Source organism: Carlito syrichta, unplaced genomic scaffold (assembly GCF_000164805.1).
Source record: "Carlito syrichta isolate Samal-C Ts95f unplaced genomic scaffold, Tarsius_syrichta-2.0.1 Scaffold308767, whole genome shotgun sequence".
Lineage (NCBI taxonomy): Eukaryota > Metazoa > Chordata > Mammalia > Primates > Tarsiidae > Carlito > Carlito syrichta.
In genome coordinates this window covers 487,676-512,527 of record NW_007252863.1, presented here as the reverse complement: position 1 = coordinate 512,527, position 24,852 = coordinate 487,676, and the positions used below count along the sequence as shown (strand labels likewise).

Below are 24,852 nucleotides of genomic sequence, written 5' to 3'. Positions count from 1 at the left end.
ACATAGACTATTAATAAGCAAACTAAAAGTACATAATAAAAATCCTTTTTATACTTCTTCTTTCAGGTATAGAATAAAAAAACCAATAGTATTTGAGGGGAAAATATTTTCTTGCTGCTGTTAATGATAGCTGTGGAGTGGGAAAATATGTTAATACATTTAAACGAAGTGGTTTGATTTTTTTTTCTTCTGGAAGAGTCTTTACTTCAACATATTTCTTCCAATGCAAAATGTATTTACAGAAAAATTAAAATCTACGATGTGAAATGCTAATATTGAGCTGGATGAGTAGCAACATTTAAGTAAATGTTAAATTCAAGTTCCAAAGTGATTGATATTTTGAGAAGAGAAAATTTTATTATTGCACTTTTAGGAACAAGGCATTAGGAAATGGCATTTTTCAAAAATTTTCAGCAGAATCTGCCTTCTGTGTCCTCTCTAGTGGACACAATCAGTAGTGCTGTAGAAGATTTGACCACTGCTGTTGGGGAGGTCAGCTATGCTTTAACTGACTCAGTTGCTGAGCAAGTAACAAGTATGATAAATGGCTTTCGCCCAGAAGAGGAAAGCTCTGCAGCAGAAGAAACTGTACTACTAACTTCTAACCAGAAAAATGCCGGGTTAACAGAAGTCTCCCAAAACACTAATTGTCAGAAAATACAATCCAATCCAGAGCACAAAGCAAACCAAATACATTTTTATAATACTTCAGTTTCACAGACGCAAGATCAAGGAATACATGAAGAAGAAAGAGTTTTTAAACATATTAATGATAGGCAACAGACTGTATCAGAATATCAGGAAACCAGTAATACTGGTGATTCTTCTTTGAATGGTCACATGAGTAATGGTGGGATATCAGTTATCAAACAGAATACAAAGGCTAGATCTGCTTGTCAAGAACTTGAAAGTATTGACAGATATAAAAAAGCTGGATTAGAAATCTCCAGTAATGGTAAGAATGATTTAAAGGAGGTAAGATATCAAGAAATGAAAGGAAATCAGAATACCCATGGAATAAACACATTATGTGAGCAAAAGAAATACATTGGTACAGATAATCATAAAGTAGAAGAATATTCTAAATCTCAACGTGTGTTTTTGGGAAGAGCTCAAGAGAAAATGGGGCATTTCAATAAATATAAACAGCTAACTGATTTAGGGCATTCTGATCATTTAAAGAAAGCTGAAAAACATATTAAAAGTAAAGGATCCAAAGGGAATGAGTGTTTAGGAAGTCAATGTTCTCCAAAAAATATTTTGACAAGCAATAAATATATGACACAGAAATCCATTGTGAAAGAAGTCATGCATCCAGCACCATCCACTAATTTTAAAGATAAGTTACATGGAAAAATCAAAGAACAAATACATCCAACAAAATACTACAAAGTGAAAGGAGACATAAAAACAAAGAAAAATGAAGCCCTTTCTTCGAAGAAAGAAATAGTGAAGAGTAAAGGTAAAAAGTATTCTAAGATAATACCAAAAAAGGTGAGGTCTCCTAATGTTGGTTTGAATGATTAAATTTTTTTCTTGATTTTTAAAAAAATTTGTAAGACATCATCCAAATTTCTCAACTTTCCTATACATGTCTCTATATCTAATTTAAGACTTTCTTAAATCCTCTTATTGGGAGACATTTTTAAAGTCAATCAGTATTTTTTCTAAAATTATTTCAAGATTATTCATGTTATTTATACCACTAAGTATTGCTCCTGGTCCCTACATTATTTGTTCATTTATTTTAGCAAGTTGGAATTTATTTGGTGTGCTATATCGTTGGGCTTGAAAATTTTATTTTTATAACTAACTCCGAAGCCCCTTATACAGTATTGTTCTTTAAATCTATCTTGGGAGATTTATAAGGGGGGAATCCCAAAAAAAACAGAATTTATTTATTTAAAAAAGTATTTATTCTTGCATGTTTAAATTTCAGTCACCTTCAAGGTACTCTCCATTTGACACAATACACCTATTGAGACACTTTTTTCACTGCTCAAAACTGTTTTTGAACTCATTGATTTTGAGTTCAAAATCTGCCATTTTTTTGTTTCACCTCTTCCACAGCAGCAAAACATTCCCCTTTGAGGACTTTTTTCATCTGGGGACACTAAAATAAGCAACTCTGAGCGAGATTGGGTGAATAGGGAGGGTAGAGCATGGAGGTCATGTTGTTTGGGGTCAAAAACTGCTGAGCACTCAGCGTAGTGTAAGTAGGCACTCTCGTAAATCACCCATTATGGAATAAACAAACACACTGAAAGAATCTCAAAAAAGAAATTCACTGAAGCTGAACAGAGCCTCTCACAACAACACGAGCTGGGACACTGATGCCAATAGTTTCCTAGAACACTTACCTAGCAGAGAAGCCTGTACTACATGGTACAGGCTCCCAAAACACCATAATTCTGGGGTCTTTTGGGTCCCCCCCATATATCAAATGTTTTGTGTTTTTTCCTTAAGAGCAATAGATTAAATGAAAAAAAGTAATAGGTTTTATTTTATTGCACAATATACTTCAGGATATATTTTTTAATTCATTTTGCCATACATTAAAATATTTGTGTGGCTGTTGGTTTTTTGTTTTGTTTTGTTTTTGAGTTGGAGTCTCACTCTGTCGCCCAGACTGTGCAGTGGCATGCTCCCGGCCACCGCAGCCTCAACCTGCTGGGCTCTGACGATCCTCCCACCTCAGCCTTCCAAGTAGCTGGAACTACCGGTGCGCACAACCACACCCGGCTAGTTTTGGATTTATTGTAGAGATGAGGTCTCACCAAGTTGCCCGGGCGGGTCATGAACCTGCGGACTCAGGCAGTCCATTCGCCTTAGCCTCCCAAAGTGCTGGGATTACAGGCTGAGCCACTGAGCCCGGCCTGACTGCTGTTTTCAATGAGTATACACTATCTATTATTATTTATGAGTTTCCTAAATATCATTAAGATTCTAACTAAATATTTATAGTTTTTAACAGTATTTACAATAATTTTCAAAACATTACTAGCAGTTCTTACTGTTAGTAATTACTTCTGGTAATCTGTTTGTGATTTCTACTTTGCTGATTTGATCAAAACCAAAAGTACATTGACTTATTTATAAAATACACATCTGGAATCTTTCTATAGATTCAGATTCTCATAAAATAACAAAAATCTGAGTAGCAGTAGAAATGAGGAAGACTTTTTTTCTGTTGTGCTGTGACTGCATACATAATAGGAATCTGCTGTTTATCAATTATATGGACAGTTATGAAATGATATAGGAGGAGCTAATTCAGGGTGGAGGAGCTCATTGAAAAGGAATGCTAGTTTTTGAAAGTGTATCCATTTTGACGTCTATTTTTCTAGCAGTTTTTTAAATGTCGGGTTCAGTGATTTTAGGTAGTCTTGATTTAGTTCTGGTAGCCTTATTACTTGAAGTAGAAAAAATAAAGAAGTAAAATACAGAAAAGTAGCTTATGTATTATTTTGTTCAGAAAGTAATAATATAATGGAAACTAGTAATAAATACATTGCAAGTAGCAGAATGGGGTTTTTAATTTTTTAAACTTTATTTTCATTAAGAAGCATGCTGGTACCTAAAGAAACTAGGTATCTCTCAAGTACTCCTGAATATGGTCAGTGCTAAACTTACATATGCACTGTTCCAAAAGTCGTTTCAAAAGTTGTCAGATCCATAGATTAACCTTTAATTTGAATGATCTGTAATATTATTAGTACCTGTGTTTTAGATTCTCATATTGGGGATGTAACGTATAGAAAGAAAAAGGAGAATTTTTGTCTCTATTTCTGAATGAAAGACTGCGTTAGGTATCATTTTTTAATAGGTCAAGTTTGACTGTAGAATATTACCCTCCTCAAGGAACTTAGAGCACTCCAACTACCTGATCTCCATCATGTTGTCCCACAAAGTCCTATCAAGCTGTGCATTGGGAGTTAGAGTCCTGGGTTCTAGATCAGCTTTGCCATCAGCTTAATGCTGTCCAATACAACTTTTTGCCACAACGAAGTCTTACATTCAAATTTGCCTTGTTTCATACTGCAATCACTAGCTACATGTGGCTATTGAGAATTTGAAATGTGATTAGTAGCATGGGGAGCTGGATTTTAAATTTAATTTAAATTAGTTTAAACTTAAATAGCCATATGTGACTATTGGCTACATATTGGTGAGTGGAGGATGTGACATTGGACATATGTTACCCTTTTATGACTGTATTTTACTGAATTTAAAAATGGGACTTAGGCTAGGTAACATCTAAGCTCCTTACATCTACCTCTGAGCATTTGATTTCTGTCCTATATTTTAAAATTACTTATTCTATGCCTCCTACCCACATTTCAACCTTGATTCCTTTACTACAGATGATCTCAGCTGAATATAGAGAAAAAAAATAGCCAAATTTAACTAACGAATTCTAACTACTGTGGTCTCTTCACCTTTTTAGTGTTGTTTTCTAAGTCTAAGAAAGTTGCATCTTGGTTTACATAAATGCCAACATGGTGCAGTTTCAAAATGCTTTTACCTTTTAAGAATAGTAATAACCAGTGCTTTTAAAAATAATATAAAATTTTTACCTCCTAAAAATTTGTATTTTAGATATATTTAAGTAAAATCTTTCTAGTAATTTCACCTTTCACAGGAAATAAGTGTTTGGTGTATATTCTTCCAGACATTTCTGTATGTGCATACATGTACTGCATTATACGTGTATGTACATACTGCATGCAGATGTGTGTGTATATATATTTTAAATGATAATATATACCTTTTACTTATAACCTCCTCTTTTGTTTTAACATGATATTTTAGTTTCTCTTTCCCTGTGAGCACTTGTAAGTTCACCTTCTCATTTTAAATGACTGCATAGTATTAATATATCATTGAATAAATATATCATAATTTACTTAACCAAGGTCCACTGATAGACATTTAGGTTATATCTTATTTTGATTTTCTTTTGTTGTTAAATACAGTGCAGTGAATTGTTGCAAAAATATATCTTTGCTCATCTGTTAATTATTTTTTTACACTGAATTCTTAGAAGTGGAATTGGTAAGTTCCTAGAAATTGGTGAAAGATTATGTAGGTTTAAAGGTTTGATAGGTTTTACCAAATTGCTCTCTAGGAAAGTTGTACCAATTATAATTCTGCCAATGGTACATGCCTATCCATTTCTGTGTTTCGCTGCTAGCGCTGAGCATTGTTGGTTTTGAAAATTTTGGCCAAAATGATAATCAAATATGTGTCTTAAAGCACACATTATTTGAATCAAGCCCATGTGTATTGTCAATACATATTACTTCATTGGTGTTACTTATCTTTTTAATAAATTGTTTAAAATGGCAAGTACTATAATTTTCTTTATATTTAACATAGTCTCTGACTAGCAACATTATTTATGTAATTAGAATACATAAACTGGGGGTGGGCAGGGAGGTGTTATTGACAGTAGTCAAAATCTGCTTGGGGAAGGGGAGGCACACCTCATCAACAAGGGTACCTGCACAGTGAATATTTGTATACCTAACACCAAATTGTACCCCACAATTTTAAAATTAAAAAATTTTAAAGTTAAAAAAAAATACATAAACTGATTTTTTAAGTTAAGACATACAAAATCTAAAGCTTGGGCTTCTTACATGAAAAAATTATATTTCACTAAATCTGAAAATTCAGGTTGTGTGTATATATCTGTATATATATGTGTGCATATACTTGTATATGTATGTATATATATGTGTGTGTGTGTATGTATAACTTTAGCATATTTTCCATACTATATTGCATTAAAATTATCATTTGGATGGGTCCAGCAGGACCAACTGAGAGGGGGGAGATTTTTAAAAAGTATTATTTGTTCTCCTTGTCATTCCAAATAGATAATTCGTATATGGACAAAGATGAGCATGGGTCATCCTCTGAAAGTGAAGATGAAGCCCTGGGTAAATATCACGAGGCCTTATCCAGAACATACAATTCCAGGCTACCATTGGCAGATTCTAGACAAAAGAACTATGCTTGGGAAACAAGACAAAAATACAGTCCTCTGTCTGCAGAGTATGATGGATACAGTAGTGAAGCATCAATAGATGAAGGTAAGATAGGTTATTTTATATTTTTTACATGAAACATTATAGTATTAGATTATTTGTACCTAAAATTCTAGGAATCTGTGGTTGCAGAATAAACAAGAGAGCATATACAGTAGAGTCATGTTTCTGGGATGTAGCTTACTGAAATTCAAATCTTTGGGTTCAAGCCAGAAATCAAAACCAATACCAAAACACCCCAAAGCAAAACACCAATAATTTAAGTAAAGTGATAATTGTAACTCTCATTTCACACTGAACATATGCCTAGCAAGCATGAGATAGAGGATGTGAATCTGCTGTTCTCTCAGATGGAATCAGTTCCTATATACCTGTTATGAGAACTGGTAGTGTCTAAGTATCTCATAGTGTTGAATATGATTCCAGTGTGTAAATGTATGCTTTTTCATTCAATATGGCCCCTAAGCACCAGCCAAATGCTTCACATGGCACAGAGCAGAAGAAATGGTAATCTGTTCCATGTGGGAGGGAAAACTGTCTGAGGTGGATTCACTGAAAGCTGGTACTTTATTATACTCTGCTTTTAAGGCAATTAAAGGGATTTTCAAGGATTTCAATAATTTCATGGATTATTTTGTCTCTAATTGATTTTGCCTTATGTACTGAAATTGTCTTTGGAATTCAACCTATGTAGAAGATACATGTCCACTTAAATGTTTTTAAATTTTTCTGTGATATAAATAAAATAGTTTTTTGCCATTAATTAAAGCATACTTATTTCCATATCTAAATAAATGGCTCACTTGCTTCATAGAATATATGACTATTCATCCTAATTATTATCTTTATGCCCAGATATCAAGGAAAGAACTATATGTCCTAGATATCACAAGCTATACTTGATTTTGTAGCTGTACTTTGTGTTTCAGGGCATATTGCTATTGAGGACTTAGTCCATCCCAGCATATATAGTTGTCAAAGGGGCCAAATTATTTTTGTATTTAGCTTCATGCTAACTAAAGACTTATGCATCTCATTTCTGTGTCTACTAGTACATAGGTATAATAATTAATCAAATACTGAAGGATTAGATTAATCACTGTATACTGATTACTATATAATATAGAGGAGTTGTTAAGAGATTCAAGGGGAGAAATAAAAAATATCGGATATGTACTCCACCCTCAGAAATACATTTTTAGTTCCAGGGAAAACAAGACATGTGCTTACAAAGATAACTTAAGTAATGCAAATCAGTAAAACCAGTCCCTAACATATGTACATCTCTGGCACATGAATATTAGATCAGGAATAGATGGGTTTTGAAATCTGACTCTTGTTGACATTCTGGCTGTGTCTCTTAAGCATTTAGCTATAAAACCCTGAGTAGTATAGTTACTTGTTTTTAGGTTTGTTTCATTGTTTCTAAAATGTGGGTGGTGCCAATCTGGTAGGGTGGTCATGAAAATTAAATGATATTTCTGGTACAATTTTTAGCATAGTATCTGGTAGCTAATAGGTGAGTGATCAGTAATGTGATTGAAGATGATGGTAATGAAACGTTCTCATTTCATTTTACCCATATATTTAGGACCCATCCTATACATTTCTACCCTAAAGTATTTTATAAAATGCCCATGATGGACTGATTTCAGGCGTTCTGAGATTAGATTCATTTATTTCAGAAACATTTGTTGAAAACTTTTAATGTATCATACACTGTGCTATATACTGCTATATACTGTGGACATAAAGATGAGTAAAACAAGCCTGTTTCTCTCAAAGCTCCCACAGATTAGAGGAAGAAGACTAGTGAGTATATATATGATATAATATGATAAGAACTCTTTGTTAGTTCTGTGAACAAAGTACAGTAGAAATGTAGAGGAGAAGGTAATTCAGACTGTGGTGGTGGGTATAAGAGGAAGTCTGGAATTTGGGTGAATTGAACTTCAATGAGAATTATTTCAACAAGCATGGAACAGTGCATGAAATCATGAAACCAAAGGAAAGTGTATTTCAGTGCCTCTAACTTGAGTTCTGTGTGTGGAGAAGAGGCAGATAACAGAACTGAGTGCCTTGCTCAAGAGTTTGAATATTATCTACAGGAAATGTAGAGCCCTGGAAGGTTTAAGCAGGAAAGTATGGAACTTTCAGATCATTGCTTTTAAGAAACATTTTTAAACTAGTGTAACAAAAGATGAATTGAAATAGGAGACAGGACCAGTTAGATATCATGAGATCCTTGTTAGCAGTGAATTTAGAGAGGAAGGAAACATAGATTTAGGGGTGGACTCAGTATATCTAATAGTGAATGACTGAGTGGTGTGCAGTGAATGAGGAATCAGTATATTAGTTAAGAAAACATTAGACAAGTCAGTTTATGGGAGAAGATGGCCTAGTTTCAGTCATGGTGAGTTTGATGTGTCTGTGAAATATCCAGGTAGAGGTAGATATCCTTGTTAAAATGCTGTCTTTGGGATTTTGGTGGGGAGTGGACCAAATTATAATGTAAGATAATAACTGACTAGGAGAATGGCTTTTATATCACAGGTTATTGCTTATCGAAAGATCAAAACTAGAAATAGGTTCAATGGAGTGGTGGGGGAACAGGAGAGTTTGATTAGAGAGGGAGATTTTAGAGCTCAAGATCAGGGGGAAAGCAACTTCAAATGTGAGTTAATACTGAATATACCCACAGGCAAAGATGCAGAGTATATACAAAATACTGGAGGGCCCTAGGGAGGGGAATGAAATGGCATCCATTGGGGGAAGGTGTGAGAGGGCTTTGGAGAGAAAATGGTATTTGGGTTCAGCTTTTAAGAATGGGCAGTAAGTTGGTGAAAAGATTAAATAGAGGTATTTCAGGTAATAGGAACCCCATAAACCTCAAAGTATGAAGTGGTAAAATGTAGAGAATATTTCAGGAACAAAGAGGAGTCTACTTGATTTCAACAGGAGGTAATAGGAAATTAACAAAAGAGAGTTGAGATCTAAAGCCTGGAGTGACTCCTAACAACTCAGTGAAGATTTTTCACCAAGGAACCATCATCAAGGATGTGCTTTACCAGGGTTAATTTTGTAGTAAGGAGGCTATAGGAAAATACATCAATTATGAAGGCATTTGGAGTAGTGTATGTGGAAAATGATAAAAGTCTGAATTGCAGTAGTGACAATAGGAATATAGGAGGACAGAAGAGATATTACGGAGGTAGAATTTACTGGATTTAGGAACTAGATGTATTTGGAACATTAGGAAAAAGAAAAGAAGCATCAAAGAGGACCGGTTTCCATCATATATGACTAGAGAATAATGAGGTCATGATATAAATATGAAATCCAAAGAGGGATCTACTTTTTTGTTGAAAGTGATAAATGAGTAGGAGATACAATAAGTGATTTTACATATGTGATAAGGCAGCATATTTAAGCAGTTGGACATAGCTATCAAACTTGCAACTAAAAATATGGCACAGGGGAGAAGTTTTCAAATCATGTATGCTGAGAGAATAGAAACCATGGGAATGGGTTAAATTGATGAAGGATAATATGTGGAGAGGAAAGATCAGATAATAATTTCCTTTGACAGAATTAAGAGTTCCACATAAAGAAACAGAAGAATTAGTAAAAAGATAAAGAGGAAATTCAGGGGAATGTTCTGTTTTATCAGTCATGGAAGAAGAGTTTTAAGAAGGAAGGCAGAGAGATTGGGGAGGATTAGACCTCAAACAAGCCTCTTTGTCCTATAGAAATTAATCAACAGTTTTCAGTTGAAGTTTCAGTAGAGTAATAAGGAAATACGTCAGACTGAATGTTGTTAAAGGAGGGAATACGTGATAAGAAAGGGTACATTCACTGCCTATACTTTCTTACCACCTACTCTCCTTATCAGCTTTGAGGGTCAAGAAAGAGGTAGCTGAAGGGGTTTGTTTGTAAACCTACTGTTCGCCTTCCCCCTCCGTCCCTCCCACTGATAGTAAACCTCTTCTGGCATATCTTTAGGTAGGAGCAGGATTTGCTTCTCATATGCAGTTGCATCTCCATCACGTGGTCGCCCCTTGGGATAGCTGTCTGAAGAAACACTGCTTCCTCCATGGCTGATCACCTAAGAGGACTACTGTGTGGAGTTCTCTTGGTAGGATTTGATTAATTTTCCTGAGTCACAAGTAATGGGATAAATAGAATAGGTTACACTTCTTACTGCTGTGACCCTTTATTCTGTATATTACCATCACACAAGTTCATAAAGGTTACACTTGACGAATGTGGATTGAGATAACTAAAGGACATTACAAGGTAGAAGGAAAAATATTTTAAAATACACATTTTTGCATGACACAGTATTACTTAATTAGTGCTGATAAGAAAGCTTTCGGTACCCTAATTAATTTCTCAGTACCCTAATTAATTTCAGTAGAGAGACTTAGGAACAGTCAATTTGGAAATAAATCTGCAAGAGTAGAGAAGGTTAGAGAGGGCCTGAATAAGAATTAGGAGAGACCAGTGCAGGAGAACTTTAACCAGGTAGTGAGAACTGCCATTTATTGATCCTGACTCTAAGTTTCTATACTCATTGTATCTAATCTTTCCTGCAATTTGTTGTGGTAGGTAAGATTAGCACCATTTTACAAAAGAGAAAAGAGACATTAAGTCGATTAAGTAATTTTTAACCTAAAGTTACACAGCAAGTAATAAAAACTATACTTGTCAAGGTGCCTGCAAAATTAGTGTTGTTTGACTTTCATTAGGTCTTCACTGCTCTTTAGTATTCTCCCTAAGTCTGTTTCATACAAGGTGTACCCCTCCAGTTGGCCCTAATGAGAGAGAGAGAGAGAAAGGAGAGAGAGAGAGAGAGAGAGAGAGAGAGAGCGCAGAAGGAAGGAAAGAGAAAACACAGGTATTCTAGGTATTCTAGAATAAGTAAGAAAATGTGATGGTATTTTTGTTGATCAAGTTTTCTCCTCTAGGTGGCCTTATTAATCTTCTAATTTTTTTTGAAATACAAAAAGGGATAATATCTAAGAATTTTTTCTAGGAAAAGTAAACATAAAAATAATTAATCAAATTCCTTTTGTTCACAGTTTTAGTTTATTTTTACTGTTTTGTACTTTAAATTAAGGGCATTTTCTGATAATCCTCCCTTATTTTAAAAAGGTCAGAGTCAATATGGTCTGTGGATATCTTGTTTAATTGATGAGCTAGACCAACCTCTGAAATTTCATTCGTGCTAATTAATACCTTCTATTTTTATATGAGAGAGTAGAAGCCTATTAAAAATGATTCTATATAAAGATCAAATTCAGTGTAAAATTATTCAAATATCTTTTATTATTTTAGTTTCTCATTCCTAGTTTACCATAGAGATTAGCAAGCTATATTTATATATTATGGCAAGCTATATTATTAAAACCATATTATATTTTAAGCAAGTTAACTTAAAACACCATAAAATGATTTCGGCATCAATTAGATCATAGAGTATATAGCTCATATTATACACACACCTGTCATTCTTTTTCTGTTATGGCTACACCAGAAGCTCCAGTCCGTTCATTTTGATGCTATCTTAAGATTAGGGCTGCTAAAATATATTTGTTTATTTACATTTTACTTTTATAATTTAATTTTTTTTACATTTCATTTTTAAATATTTTAAAGATGGGTACAATTCAGGATTAGGTATACAAGTAGACAATTTAATTCTTAAGAGTTATAAATTATTTATGTTCATATTTTCTTTAAGTACATATTAACTATTTTATAAAGATTGTTTTACTAATTTCCACAATTTCTTTGTACAGTGGAAAAGTATAAAAAATTCTATCTGTATTTTCCAGAATTCTTTAACATAAAAAAGTGTAATGACTTAGAATAGTGAAAGTTAAATATATTAGAGGTGCTAACTCCCATGTAGTCAAAAATTCACATATAATTTTTGGTTCCCCCAAACCTTCACCACTAATAGCCTACTACTGACTGGGTGCCTTACTAATAACATATAAACAGTCAATTAATATATCTTTTATGTATTTATGTATTATATGCTGTATTATTACAGTAAAGTAAGCTAGAGAAAAGAAAATGTTATAAAGAAAATTGTAAGAGGGCTGGGCATGTTGGCTTACACCTGTAATCTCAGTGCTTTGGGAGGCTGAGGCGAGAGGATCGCTTGAGGTCAAAAAGTTGAGACCAAGGTGGGCAGCATAGTGAGACCCTGTCTGTACAATAAATAAATATTAGACAGCTGTGGTGACACATGACTGTAATTCTAGCTACTCAGGAGGCTGAGGCAGGAGAGACGCATGACTGTAATACTGGCTACTCAGGAGGCTGAGGCAGGAGGATTAGTTAAGTTTGGGAATTTGAGGCTTTAGTGAACTATGAGACAGAGACAGAGCGAGAGAGAAGAAAATCATAGGAAAGAGAAGATACACTTACTGTTCATTAAGTGGACATGGATTATCATAAGGATCTTCATTCTCCTTGTCTTTATACTGAGTAGGCCGAGAAGGAGGAGAAAAAGGAGGGGTTGATTTTGCTGTCTCCAGTAGCAGAGGCGGGAGAAAATCTGTGTATAAGTAGATCTGCTAGGGTCACATTTGTGTTGTTCAAGAATCAACTGTACAAAATTCATTTAAAATTTTAGTAACTTGTTTTAGATTTTTGTTTATGAACATCTCTGAGGAAATCTTTATTGTATGTATGTTTTTCAAATATGGCAAATTTGAAAGGAAGTTAATCTTGACTTTTTACTGCATCTTTGTGGTGGTTTTGAGATCTTTTTATGTGATGGGACCAATTGTTCCCAATAATGTAACATTTTATTTTACTTTTTACGTTTACAATATTTACTTTTCTCTTTTTATTTTTATTATACTATATATGGCATAAAACTTCTCATTTTAACTATTTAAAAATGTACAGTTTGGTGACATTAAGTACATTCACATTGTTCAACCATCACTGCTGTCTGTCTCAAGGATTTTTTCATTGTCCTAAACTGAAACTTTGTACTCAATAAAGAATAACTCTCCATTCTCCCCTCCTAGCCTCTGATAATCAATATTCTTTTTATCTCTGAATTTGACTGGTCTGTATACTTCATGTAAGTGTAATCATGCTATATTTGTTCATTTTTTCTGGCTTATTTCAGTCAGCATGATGTCATCAAAACATGTATCCAAATTTTATTCCTTTTTTCTTTCAATTTTTATTGTGGCAAAATAGAAATAAAATGTATCATCTTAACCATTTTTAAGTGTACAGTTCAGTACTGTTAAGTTCAACCCTATTGTGCTATTATCACTATCACTACTATTTCCAGAACTCTGATTATCTTGCAAAACTGAACTCCGTGATCTTTAAACAGTAACTCCCAATTCTGCCTTTCCCCTGATCCCTGGCAACCACCATTCTACTTTTTGTCTCTATAAATTTGTCTGCTCTGTCTCATGTAAATGGAATCATGTGCTTTTTTACTTTTTGTGACTAACTTATCTCGCTTAGCGTAATGTCCTCAAGATTCATCCATGTTGTAGCATGTGTCAGAATAGTCTCTCTTTTCAAAGCTAAATAATATTCTGTTTATGTATGTACCATGTTTTGTTTCTGCATTCATCATCAATGGACACTTGTATTGCTTCTGTTTTAGTTGTTGTGAATAATACTGCTATGAACGTGGAGTACAGCCATCTCTTTGAGACCCTGCTTTCAATTCTTTTGAGTACACAGAGAGAAATAAAATTGGTGGATCATATGGTAATTCTGTTTCTAATTTTTGAAGAACTGCCATACTGATTTCTACAGTGACTATGAAAGCATTTCCCCTAACAGTTTATAAAGGTTCCAATTTTTTCACCTCCTCATCAACACTTGCTATTTTCTGGTTTTTAAATATGATAGCTGTTCTAATAGCTGTGAGGTGACATTTCATTGTAGTTTTGAGTTGCATTTCCCTAATGCTTAGTGATGCTGAACATCTTATGTGCTTATTTGTTATTTGTATATCTTCTTTGGTGAAATGTCTAGTCAAGTCTTTTGCCCATGTTGGAAATAGGTTGGGTTTTTTTGCCCATGTTGAAAATAAGTTGCTGAGTTATAGTAATTCTCTATATATTCTTGATATTAATATTTCCCTATTCTGGGATTGTGTTTTTACTCTGTTGCTAGTATCTTTTGATAAACAAAATATTTTAATTTTCATGATGTCTAATTTGTCTATTTTTTCTTTTGTCTGTGCCTTTGGTGTCATATCTAAGAAATCTGTCAAATCTAATATCATGAAGTCCTTTCTCTATGTTTTCTCCTAAGAGTTCTGTAGTTTTAAGTCTTACATTTAGGACATGATCCATTTTGAGTTAATTTTTATATATGATATTAATATACTGTAGCTTTTCAGTACATTTTGAAATCAAGAAGTGTGAGTCCTTTAGCTATGTTATCTTTTTCAGAATTGAAAAGATTCTGTGTAAATTTTAGGATGGTTTTCTATTTATATTCCAACATTCTTGAAATTTTGTAGAGATTGCATCAAATCTGTAGATCACTTTGGGTATTATTGACATCCTAGCAATATCAAGCCTTCAAAACCATGAATATAGCATGCATTTTTATTCATTATGTTTTCTTTAATTTCTTTCAGAAAAGTTATGCAGTTCCATTGTATAAGTCTTTCACTTCCTTGGTTAAGTTTATTCCTAAGTATTATGTTCTTTTTGATGCTATTATAAAAGAGATTGTTTTCTTAATTTCCTTTTAAGATTGTTACTATATAGAGAGGCAGTTGATTTATTTTAGTTTAGTTTAGTGGTGGGGTACATGTGCGAACTCACTACATAAGTAAATTGTGTGCAGGTGAGGTTTGGATTTCTAGTGAGCCCTTTCTCTCCCTGATAGTGGATCTGGTACCTAGTGTGTGTTTGTGTGCCCCTTATTCCTCCTTCCTCCCTGATTCCTTTAGCAGTGTCCAGTGTCTGCTGTTCCCACCTTTGTGTGCATGTGTCCAGTGATCAGGCCTGCTTATGAGTGAAAACATGTGGTATTCAATTTTTTGTTTCTGTGATAGTTCAGTTAAGATGATGGTCTCTACCTGCATCCATGTTGCTGCAAGGAATATGATTTTATTCTTCTTTATAACTGCATAGCATTCCATTGTGTATATGTACCACATTTTATTTATCCAGTTTACTTTTAGTGGGCATCTAGGGTGGTTCTATGTTTTGGCTAATGTGAGTAGTGCTATAATGAACATACGTGTGCAAGTGTCTTTTTGGTAGAGTGATTTGTTCCTCTGAGTATATTCCCAGAAATGGTATTGCCAGGTTGTATGGTTAGTGAGGCTGAGCATTTTTTCATTTGTTTATTGACTGTTTGAATGTTTTCTTTTGAGAAGTGTCTGTTCATGTCCTTTGCTCACTTTTTAAAGGAATTGTTTGTTTTTTTTCTCATTAATTCATTTGAATTCCTTGTAAATCCTGGATGTTAGGTTTTTGTCAGATGCATACTTGCAAATATTTTTTCCCATTTCATGGGTTGTCTCTTTATCATCTTGATGGTTTCTTTGCTGTGCAAAATCTTTTTAGTTTGATAAGGTCCCACTTGTCAATCTTAGCTTTTGCAGCGTTTGCTCTTGAGGACTTGGCCCTGAATTCATTGCCTAGTCTGATATCCAGGAGGGTGTTTTCTAAGTTTTCTTTTAAGATTCTTATAGTTTGAGATTTCACATTTAATTCCTTGATCCATTTTGAGTTAATTTTTGTATATGGTGATATGTAGGGATCCAGTTTCATTCTTCTGCATGTGATTAGCAAGTTTTCCCAGCACCATTTGCAAAAAAAGTATGGTTTCCTTTCCCCAATGTTTGTTTTCATTGGCTTTGTCAAAGATGAGTTGATTGAAGTCCATGGTTTTATTTCTGGATTCTCTTTCCTCTTCCATTGGTCTATATGTCCATTAGTGTACCAGTACCATGCTGTCTTGGTAACTGTAACCATGTAGTCAAGTTGTAAGTCTGGAAGTGTGATGGCTCCAACTTTTTTTCTTTTGCTAAGAATTGTTTTAGCTATTTGGACACTTTTTTGCTTCCATATGAAATTCTGTATTATCTTTTCTAGGTCTGGGAAAAATGATGCTGGCAATTGGATAGGAATCACATTGAATCTGTAGATTGCATTGAGTAGAATGGACATCTTGACAATATTGATTCTCCTGATCCATGAGCATGGGATGTTTTTCCATTTGTTTGTGTCATCCTTGATTTCTTTGAGCAGCATTTTGTAGTTCTCATTGTGAAGGTCTTTCACCCCTTTGGTTAGGTGGATGCTGAGGTGTTTTTTTGTTTTTGTTTTTGTTTTTTCTTGGTGGCTATTGTGAGCGAGATTGTGTTTTCAGCCTACTTGGTATATAGAAACATACCTGTTTTTTGCCCACTGATTTTGTATCCCAGGATTTTACCTAAGTCATTTATCAGTGTGAGGAGGTTTTTGACAGACTATCTAGTGTTTTCTAGGTATAGAATCTTATCATCTGCAAAGAGGGATAATTTAACTTTCTCTTTTCCTGTTTGAATGAATACTCCTGATTTCTTTCACCTGCTTTATTTCTCTGGCTAGGGCTTCTAGTACTGAATTGATTAGGAGGGATGAGAGTGGGTATCCTTATCTTATTCCAGTTCTTAGGGGGAATGCTTCCAACAGCTGATAGCTGGTGTGTGTGTGTGTGTGTGTGTGTGTGTGTGTGTGTGTGTGTGTGTATGTGTGTGTGTGTGTTGTATTCTGCTATTTTGCTAAATCATTTACTAGTTCTAACAGCTTTTTCTAAGGTAGAATCTTTAAGGTTTTCTACATATAAGATCATATCATATGCAAATAGAGATAAATTTTTCCTTTCTAATTTGGATACCTTTTTAAAAAATGTGTTTTGTCTAATTGCTCTGGCTAGGACTTTCAGTACTATGTTGAATAGAAGTGGTGAAAGTAAGTATCCTTGGCTTTTTCCTAATTGTGAGCATAAGCTTTCAGGCTTTTGCCATTGAGTATGATGTTTGCTGTGGGTTTTTCATATATAGCCCTTACTAAATAGAGGTAGTTTCCTTCTATTTCTAGTTTGTTGTTGAGTGTTTTTATCATTGAATTTTGTGAAATGCTTTTTTTTTTTTTTGGCACCCATTAAGATGATTATGTGACTCTTTTCTCTTTCATTTTGTTAATATGGTGTATTACATTGATTGATTTTTGTATGTTGACTCATCTTCGAATTCCAGGTATAAATCCCACTTGGTCATGGAATATAATCAAATTGCTATTTACTATTACTTTATTCTTATCAGTAGGAAGATCCTTCACTACTTACCAGTTGGAAGATCCTTTACTATTATTTGCTTTTTTACTAAAAAGGAAGTAGAAGAGAGAGGCAGAGGAAAACCTAGTTAATCAGACCATTAAAATATGAAATCATAATTGTTTGCTTATAAATATTAGTTACTCATACTTCTTTCATTTTTCTTGTGAGTGACTCTGACTCTCCTATTTAGTAAAAAAGTTATCACTGAGAAATAGAGTATAAATAGTTACAAATACTAGAAATGAAGAATGTTATTGATGCAGTTTGTTTGTTATTAAAAAATTTATTGTGAAGACTATGATTAAAAACTGATTAATTTCCATACTGTTCTCCCAGTTACTCTTCTGTGTTTCCCATTCTACAGATTACATGTGGTACTAAATTGCCTGTACATTTGCACTGTTTATTATGTACTTTTTAATTTTATTTATAATACTCCTGAAATTATACCACTGTTTTAAAAAGTTTGCCTTAAAACTGAGCCTTAATATGGGTAAGGACCATCCAAATATTTTTTATTTCCAGTTAATGCTGTAGTACCAACTAGAATCAGAATCAGGGGAGAAAAAAACAAAAAAGTAGAAGTCAGTTATGGTAGTGAAAGTGTAAACTGAATTGTTTAGATGATAATGTCACAAGGACACATCCTGTCTGTCCCATATTCTGGCAGATATTAATCATGGTTTGAGTTTTGTGAAGCAAAAGGAAAAGACACCTGACTCAATGCAATCTTTTATTGGGCAATGAGAGTAGACCATGAGAGTTGACTTAGAGATATAACTATTCAAATTACATATTTTGGTAATATATTTATCTTGTTTCATTCGTGTTGAATAACTATGGGGCCATTTCAAAGAGGTAAATATCAACTCAATTGTTAGTTTTTGACAAAATGAAGTTGAAACTTTATTTAGTTTAATTTTAAAATTCTGAAAAATCTTTCATCTAATCAATCTTGATGTGGAACTCGCTTTTTGAGACTTAGTTTAGAAAATAAATTACATTGAAACCTCTGATGTATGAGTCAGAAATTATCTAGAGAATCTTAGAGGTATTTTGATGCCTTAGAATATATCTTTCATTTTGCTCAATATGTACTCATAAGGATAAAGATTTTCTTAGAAAATCAGATTATATTTAAGTCTCTGAGTTGTTGTGTAATGGCACCTACCAAAAGTAAGGTAATTTAAATAGATTTTGAGTCTTAGAAAGGCAGTTATTTAATGTCTAGATGGTTATGAAAAAAGCACTTTGCTTTTTATAATTTAATCTTTTAGTCATTGTGCCTTGTTTTAGAAGTTAAGTGAAAAATGGATCATGGGATTTGGTCATTGGTAACTTTGGAAATGCTTCTTTAATGAAGTATAAATTTAATTAAGCATCACCAATCTATAAGAAGAATATTTATAATTTTAAAGTCTTTTGCTTTTTTCTTGTTTCTCTAAGAAAGAAGATACCTTTACATTTTTTATGATTTCATTGTGAACAGCTTTTTAAAGGTGATGGAGTAAAATATTTTGGAAGTCTGACATCTGTATTTTTAGTACATTGATAAAAAGTTAATTATCATTTTATAAATAATAGCTATAATTTATGAATGATTATGTATTAAACACTATTAGAAGCACTTTACATATATTGTCTTTTAATCTTCAAAATAACCCTAAGAGACAAGTTCTGTTAGTGTCTATATTTTGCAGATGAGGAGACTGAAATACAGTGAGCTTAAGAAACTTGTCCTGGTGGCTCAGCCTGTAATCCCGCGCCTTTGGGAGGCTGAGGTGAGTGGATTGCCTGAGCCCGTGGGTTCGAGACCCGCCTGGGCAGGCGAGACTTCATCTCTACAATAAAACAAAAAAATTGGCTGGGCGTGGTAGCATGCACCTGTAGTTCCAGCTACTTGGACGGCTGAGGCAGAAGGATCACCAGAGCCCAGCAGGTGGAGGCTGCGGTGGCCAGAAGCGGCCACTGCATTCCAGTCTGGGCGATAGTGAGACTCCAACTCAAAAAAAAAAAAAAAGAAAGAAAGAAAGAAATTTGTCCAAGGTTAATAACAAGTGTATGGGAGAGCCAGGATTTAAATGCAAGGTGTCTGTTCTCAGAGTTAATGCAGCAATCTCTTCTGCTGAAATACCTTCTTAGATAATGTAGCAGGAAATACCTTTTTGTATGACATTTATACCCAAATAAATTATTTATTGCATAAGTATTACATGTTCATTACAAAAATATCAGAAATTACAGATGAACAAAAAAGAATAATTATTCATATACTCACCATAAGAATATCATTGTTTCTGGTTTTATGATTTTTAATTTGTATATATATGTGTGTGTGTGTGTGTATTTTTTTTATTTTCATAGATTTAGGGGCTACAAGTGCCATCTTGTTACATGGATATATTATGTGGTGGTGAATTCTGAGCTTTTAGTACAACCATTACTGAATAGTGTACATTGTACCCGTTAGGTAATTTCTCATCTCTCATCCCCCACTTCCACTCTCTCCTTTCTGAGTCTCCACTGTCAATTATTCCAACATGTTTACATGTTAGTTAGCTCCAACTTATAGATGAGACAATTCAATATTTGACTTTCTGTTTTGGAGTTATTTCACTTAAGATAATAGCCTTTAGTTCTATACATGTTGTTGCAAAAGACATGATTTCATTCTTTTTTATGGATGAGTAGTGTTCCATGAGATGTGTTTTGCGTGTGTGTATACATACCACATTTTCTTTATCCATTTATCTGTTGATTAGCACTTAGTTTGAGTCCATGTCTTTGCTATTTTGAATAATGCTGTGATAAACATGCAGTTACAGGTATATTTTTAATATGATAATTTCTTTTCCTTTGAGCAGATACCTGGTAGTGGGATTGCTGACTCATATCGTCATTCTATTTTTAATTCTTTGAAAAGTATCTATACTATTTTCCATAGAAGTTGTACTAATTTAAATCCCTACCAACAGTATATAAGCGTTCCCTTTTCTTCACATCCTTTCAACATCTGTTTTTTTTTTACCTTCTAATAATAGCCATTCTGACTGATGTAAGGTCTCATCTCATTGGGGCTTAAATTTGTATTTCTCTGATGTTGAGCATTTTTCATGATTGTTGGCCATTTGTATATCTTCTTTTGAAAAATGTCTCTTCATGTCCTCTGCCCACTTTTTAGCGGGATTATTTTGTTTTATTTTATTTTTCTTACTGAGTTGAGTTCCTTGTCAGTCCTGGATATTAGTTGTCAGATGCATAGTTTGCAAATATGTTCTTCCATTCCGTAGATTGTCTGTTCACTCTGTTGATTATTTCTTTTGCTGTGCAGACTATTTCTTTTGTTGTGATTCAATTTTCCCAGCACCATTTATTGAATATTATGTCCTTTCCCCAGTGTTTGTTTTTGTTGACTTTGTCCAAGATCAATTGGTCATAGGTATGTGGCTCTATTTCTATATTCTCTATTCTGTTCCATCAATCTATGGATCTATTTTTGTACCAGTACCATGAAGTTTTGGTTATACCAGCCTCAGTAGTATAATTTGGAGTCAGATAACACGATGCTACCAGTTTTATTCTTTTTGCTTAGTATCACTTTGGCTATTTGGGCTCCATATGAATTTTAAGATTTTTTTCCCTAATTCTATGTAGGAAGTCATTGGTATTTTGACAGGAATTGCATTAATCTGTAGATTACTTTGAACAATATGTTCATTTTAATAATACTTATTCAATCCATGAGCATAAGGGATATTTTTCCATTTGTTTTTGTCCTGTTCAATTTCTTTTATCAGTGTTTTGTAGTTTTTCTTGTAGAGATCAAACATTTAGTTAAATGTGTTCCTAGGCATTTTATTTTGTTGTAGCTATTGTAAATGGGATTACCTTTCTGATTTGGTTCTCAGCTTGACCATTCTTGTTGTACAGAAATGCTACTAATTTTTGCACATCGATTTTATATCCTCAAATTTTTAATCTAGGAGTCTTTTGTAGGAATCTTCAGGGTTTTCTAGGTGAAATATTATATCATCAGCAAACAGAGGTCATTCAGCTGCCTCTTTTCCAATTTGGATGCCTTTTGTTGTTTTCTCTTAACTAATTGTTCTGGCGAAGACTCCCAGTACTATGCTGAAAACATGTGGTGAAAGTCATTCTTGTGTTGTTCCAGTTCTTAGAGAATGCTTTCAGTTTTTCTCCATTTGGTGTGAATTTGACTGTGGCTATGTCATGAATGGCTTTTATTATTTCAAAGTATGTTCCTTCTGTGCCCAGTTTGTTGAGGGATTTTACCATACAGGGATGCTGAATTTTATCAAAAGCTTTTTCTACATCTATTGAGATGATCATAGGGTTTTTGTTTTTAATTCTGTTTGTGTGGTGAATTGCATTTATTGATTTGCATACGATGAACTATCCTTGTATTCCTAGAATAATACCCACTTGATCATGGTGTATTACCTCTTTAGTGCTGTTGAATTTGGTTTACTAGTATTTTGTTGAGTGTTTTTACACCTACAGTCAACAGGGATATTTATCTATAGTTTTCTTTTCTTGTTGTATCCTTGCCTGGCTTTGGCATTACAGTGATGCTGGCTTTACAGAATGAGTTGCAGAGGAATTTTTTTTTCTTGGTTTTTTTGAAACAGTAGTATTGATATTTCAATAGTATTGCTACCAGTTCTTCATTGTATGTCTTATAGAATTAGGTTGTAAACTAACCTGGTCCTGGGCTTTTTTTCTTGTTGGAAGACTTTTTTTTGTTTTTAGTTTTTTTTTTGTTTTTTTAAGGATTCAGTCTCACTACTCATTATTGGTCTGTTTGGGATTTCTGTTTCTTTTTGGTTCAATCTTGGGAAGTTGTATATTTCCAAGAATTCATTCATTTCCTTCAGATTTTCTAGTTTGTGAGCATAGAGAGGTTCATAATAGTCTTTGATGATTTTTTGTATTTCTGTGGTATCAGTTGTAATGCCTCCTTTTTCATTTCTGATTGTGTATGTTTGAATTAGCTCTCTTCTTTTCTTAGTTAGTCTAGGTAGTGTTCTGTCAGTTTTGTTTTATCTTTTGAAAGTACCAACTTTTTATTTCATCAATCCTTTGTATTTTTAAAAATCTCAATCTCAATTTAGTTGTGCTCTGATTTTTGATATATCTTTTTTTCTGCTAGATTGGGTTTGATTTGTTTTTATTTTTCTAGTTCCTTTAGGTATGATGTTAGGTGGTTAATTTGTGATTTTTCTTTTTCTGTTTTTCTTGTAGACAACTAACATATATATATGTAGGCAACTAACATGTTTTCCTTGTAGCACTGGTTTTGCTGCATCCCATAGGTTTGGTATATTGTGATATGATTTTCATTGTTTGAATAAATTGTTTACTTCTTCCTTAGTTTCTTCATTTACCTAATGATCCATCTGAAGTTTGTTGTTTTATTTCCATGCATTTCTACAGTTTCCAAAGTTTCTGTTGTTATTGATTTCTAGTTATATCCCATTGTGGTTTGAAAATATACTTAGTAAGATTTCAAGTTTTGTGGCCTAACATATGGTCTGTCTTGGAGAATGTTTCATGTGCTGATGAGAATATTCTACAGCAGTTTCAAAACATTTTTATATGTATCTTAATTTGTCATTGATTCAAAGATCCTTCAGGAGCATGTTCAATTTTCATGTTTTTGTATGAGTTTGAAAGTTCTTCTTGAAATTGATTTTTAGTTTTATTTCACTGTGGTTCAAGAAGATACTTGATATGATTTTGATTATTCAAAATATATTGAGACTAGTTTTATGGCCTAATATATGGTCTATTTTGGAGAATGTTCCATGCACTGATGTTGGGTTTATTTTGCATTTGTTGGGTAGAATGTTCTGTAAATGTCTATTAAGTTAGTTTGTTCTTAAGTCCAATTAAGTCTAGTGATTCTTTGTTCATTTTTTGTCCTGCTGTCTGTCTAGTACTTTAAGTGGGATTTTAAAGTCTGCCACTATTGTGTATTTCTGTCTGTCTCCTCATAGTCTAGTAGCATTTGTTTTACAAATATGGGTGCTTTGGATTTAGGCATATATATATTTAAGATTCTTATATCTTTTTGTTGAATTGATCCACTTATCATTATATGATCACCTTTTTGTCTTTTTAATTTATTTTATTTTATTTTAAAGATGTGAGCTACAATTCAGGATTAGGTAGATAAGTGATCATTATACAAGTAAAGTCTGGGCCTCCCTTTGGTCCCCAGTTCACCTGGTTTGAGATCAGAATCCTTATTGATGTTATGCCTCCTCCTCACCCCCCCACCCCTGGCAGTATCCCGCTACTGCCAATTCCTTTCTTTTTGGGGGGGGGTATTTTATTTTATTTTTTTATTATAAAGATGTGGAGTACAATTCAGGGTTAGGTATACAAACATTGATTATGCAGGTACCCTCATTGATGAGGTATGCCCTCGCACCCCTAGCAGTTTCCCTCAGCTGCCAATCCCACCCCTTCTCCCCTGACAGTTTCCCATTACTGCCAAATGCTTTCTTATAGTACTGTAATTGTTCAAGGTCTGCTTAGGAGTGAGAACATATGGTACTGTGTTCTTTGTTTCTGTGATCGATCACTGAGTATGATTAACTCCAAACCCATCCAAGTTGCTGCAAAGTCCATATATTTGTCCTTCTTTATGGCCCCATAATATTCCATTGTGTATATGTACCACATTTTTTTTATCCAGTTCAGCTTCAATGGGCAACATGGTTGGTTCCATGTTTTTTCTATTGTGAATAGAGCTGCAACAAACATACATGTGCAGGTATCTTTTTTGTAGAATGATTTGAGTTCCTCTGGGTATATTCCCATTAGGGGAATTGCCGGGTCATATGGAAGGTCAATTTCTAGTTCTTTCAGAAATGGCCACACTGGCTTCCAAAGACGTTGCACTAGTTTGCATTCCCACCAGCAGTGTAAAAGTGTTCCTTTTTCTCCACATCCTTGCCAGCATCTGTTGTTTGTTTTATTAATGATGGCCATTCTTACTGGGGCTAGGTGGTATCTCAATGTGGTTTTGACTTGCATTTCTCTGATGATGAGTGAGGCTGAGCACCTTTTCCTGTGTCTGTTGGCTGCCCATATATCTTTTTCTGAGAAGTGTCTATTCATGTCTTTTGCCCACTTTTTAAAGGGGCTGTTTGTTTTTTTCCTTTCAGAGCATTTGAGTTCCTTCTAGATCCTAGATGTTAGGCCTTTGTCAGATACACAGTTAGCAAATATTTTTTCCCATTTTGTGGGCTGTTTCCCTGCTCTCTTGATGGTTTCTTTTGCTTTGCAGAAGCTCGTTAGTTTGATGATGTCCCACTTATCTATCTTATTTCTTAAGGCATTGGCCTTCAGGGTTCTGAAGAGGAATTGGTTGCCAGTTCCAATTTTCATAAGGGTGTCTCCTGTGTTTTCTAATATTCTTACAGTTTGAGGT

The 24,852-nt window shown here is 33.8% G+C and overlaps 1 protein-coding gene across 4 annotated transcripts in view; it reads left to right on the top strand.

Moving 5' to 3' along the window:
* The window catches only part of SYT14 (synaptotagmin 14), a 248,816-nt gene that overhangs the window by 82,353 nt on the left and 141,611 nt on the right, over window positions 1-24,852 (top strand). For all 4 annotated transcript variants that reach the window (XM_008065675.1, XM_008065674.1, XM_008065673.2 and 1 more), the window contains one exon: window positions 5,883-6,098. In XM_008065675.1, coding sequence (XP_008063866.1) covers window positions 5,883-6,098 — 216 coding nt within the window. The remainder of the gene's footprint in view (window positions 1-5,882; window positions 6,099-24,852) is intronic.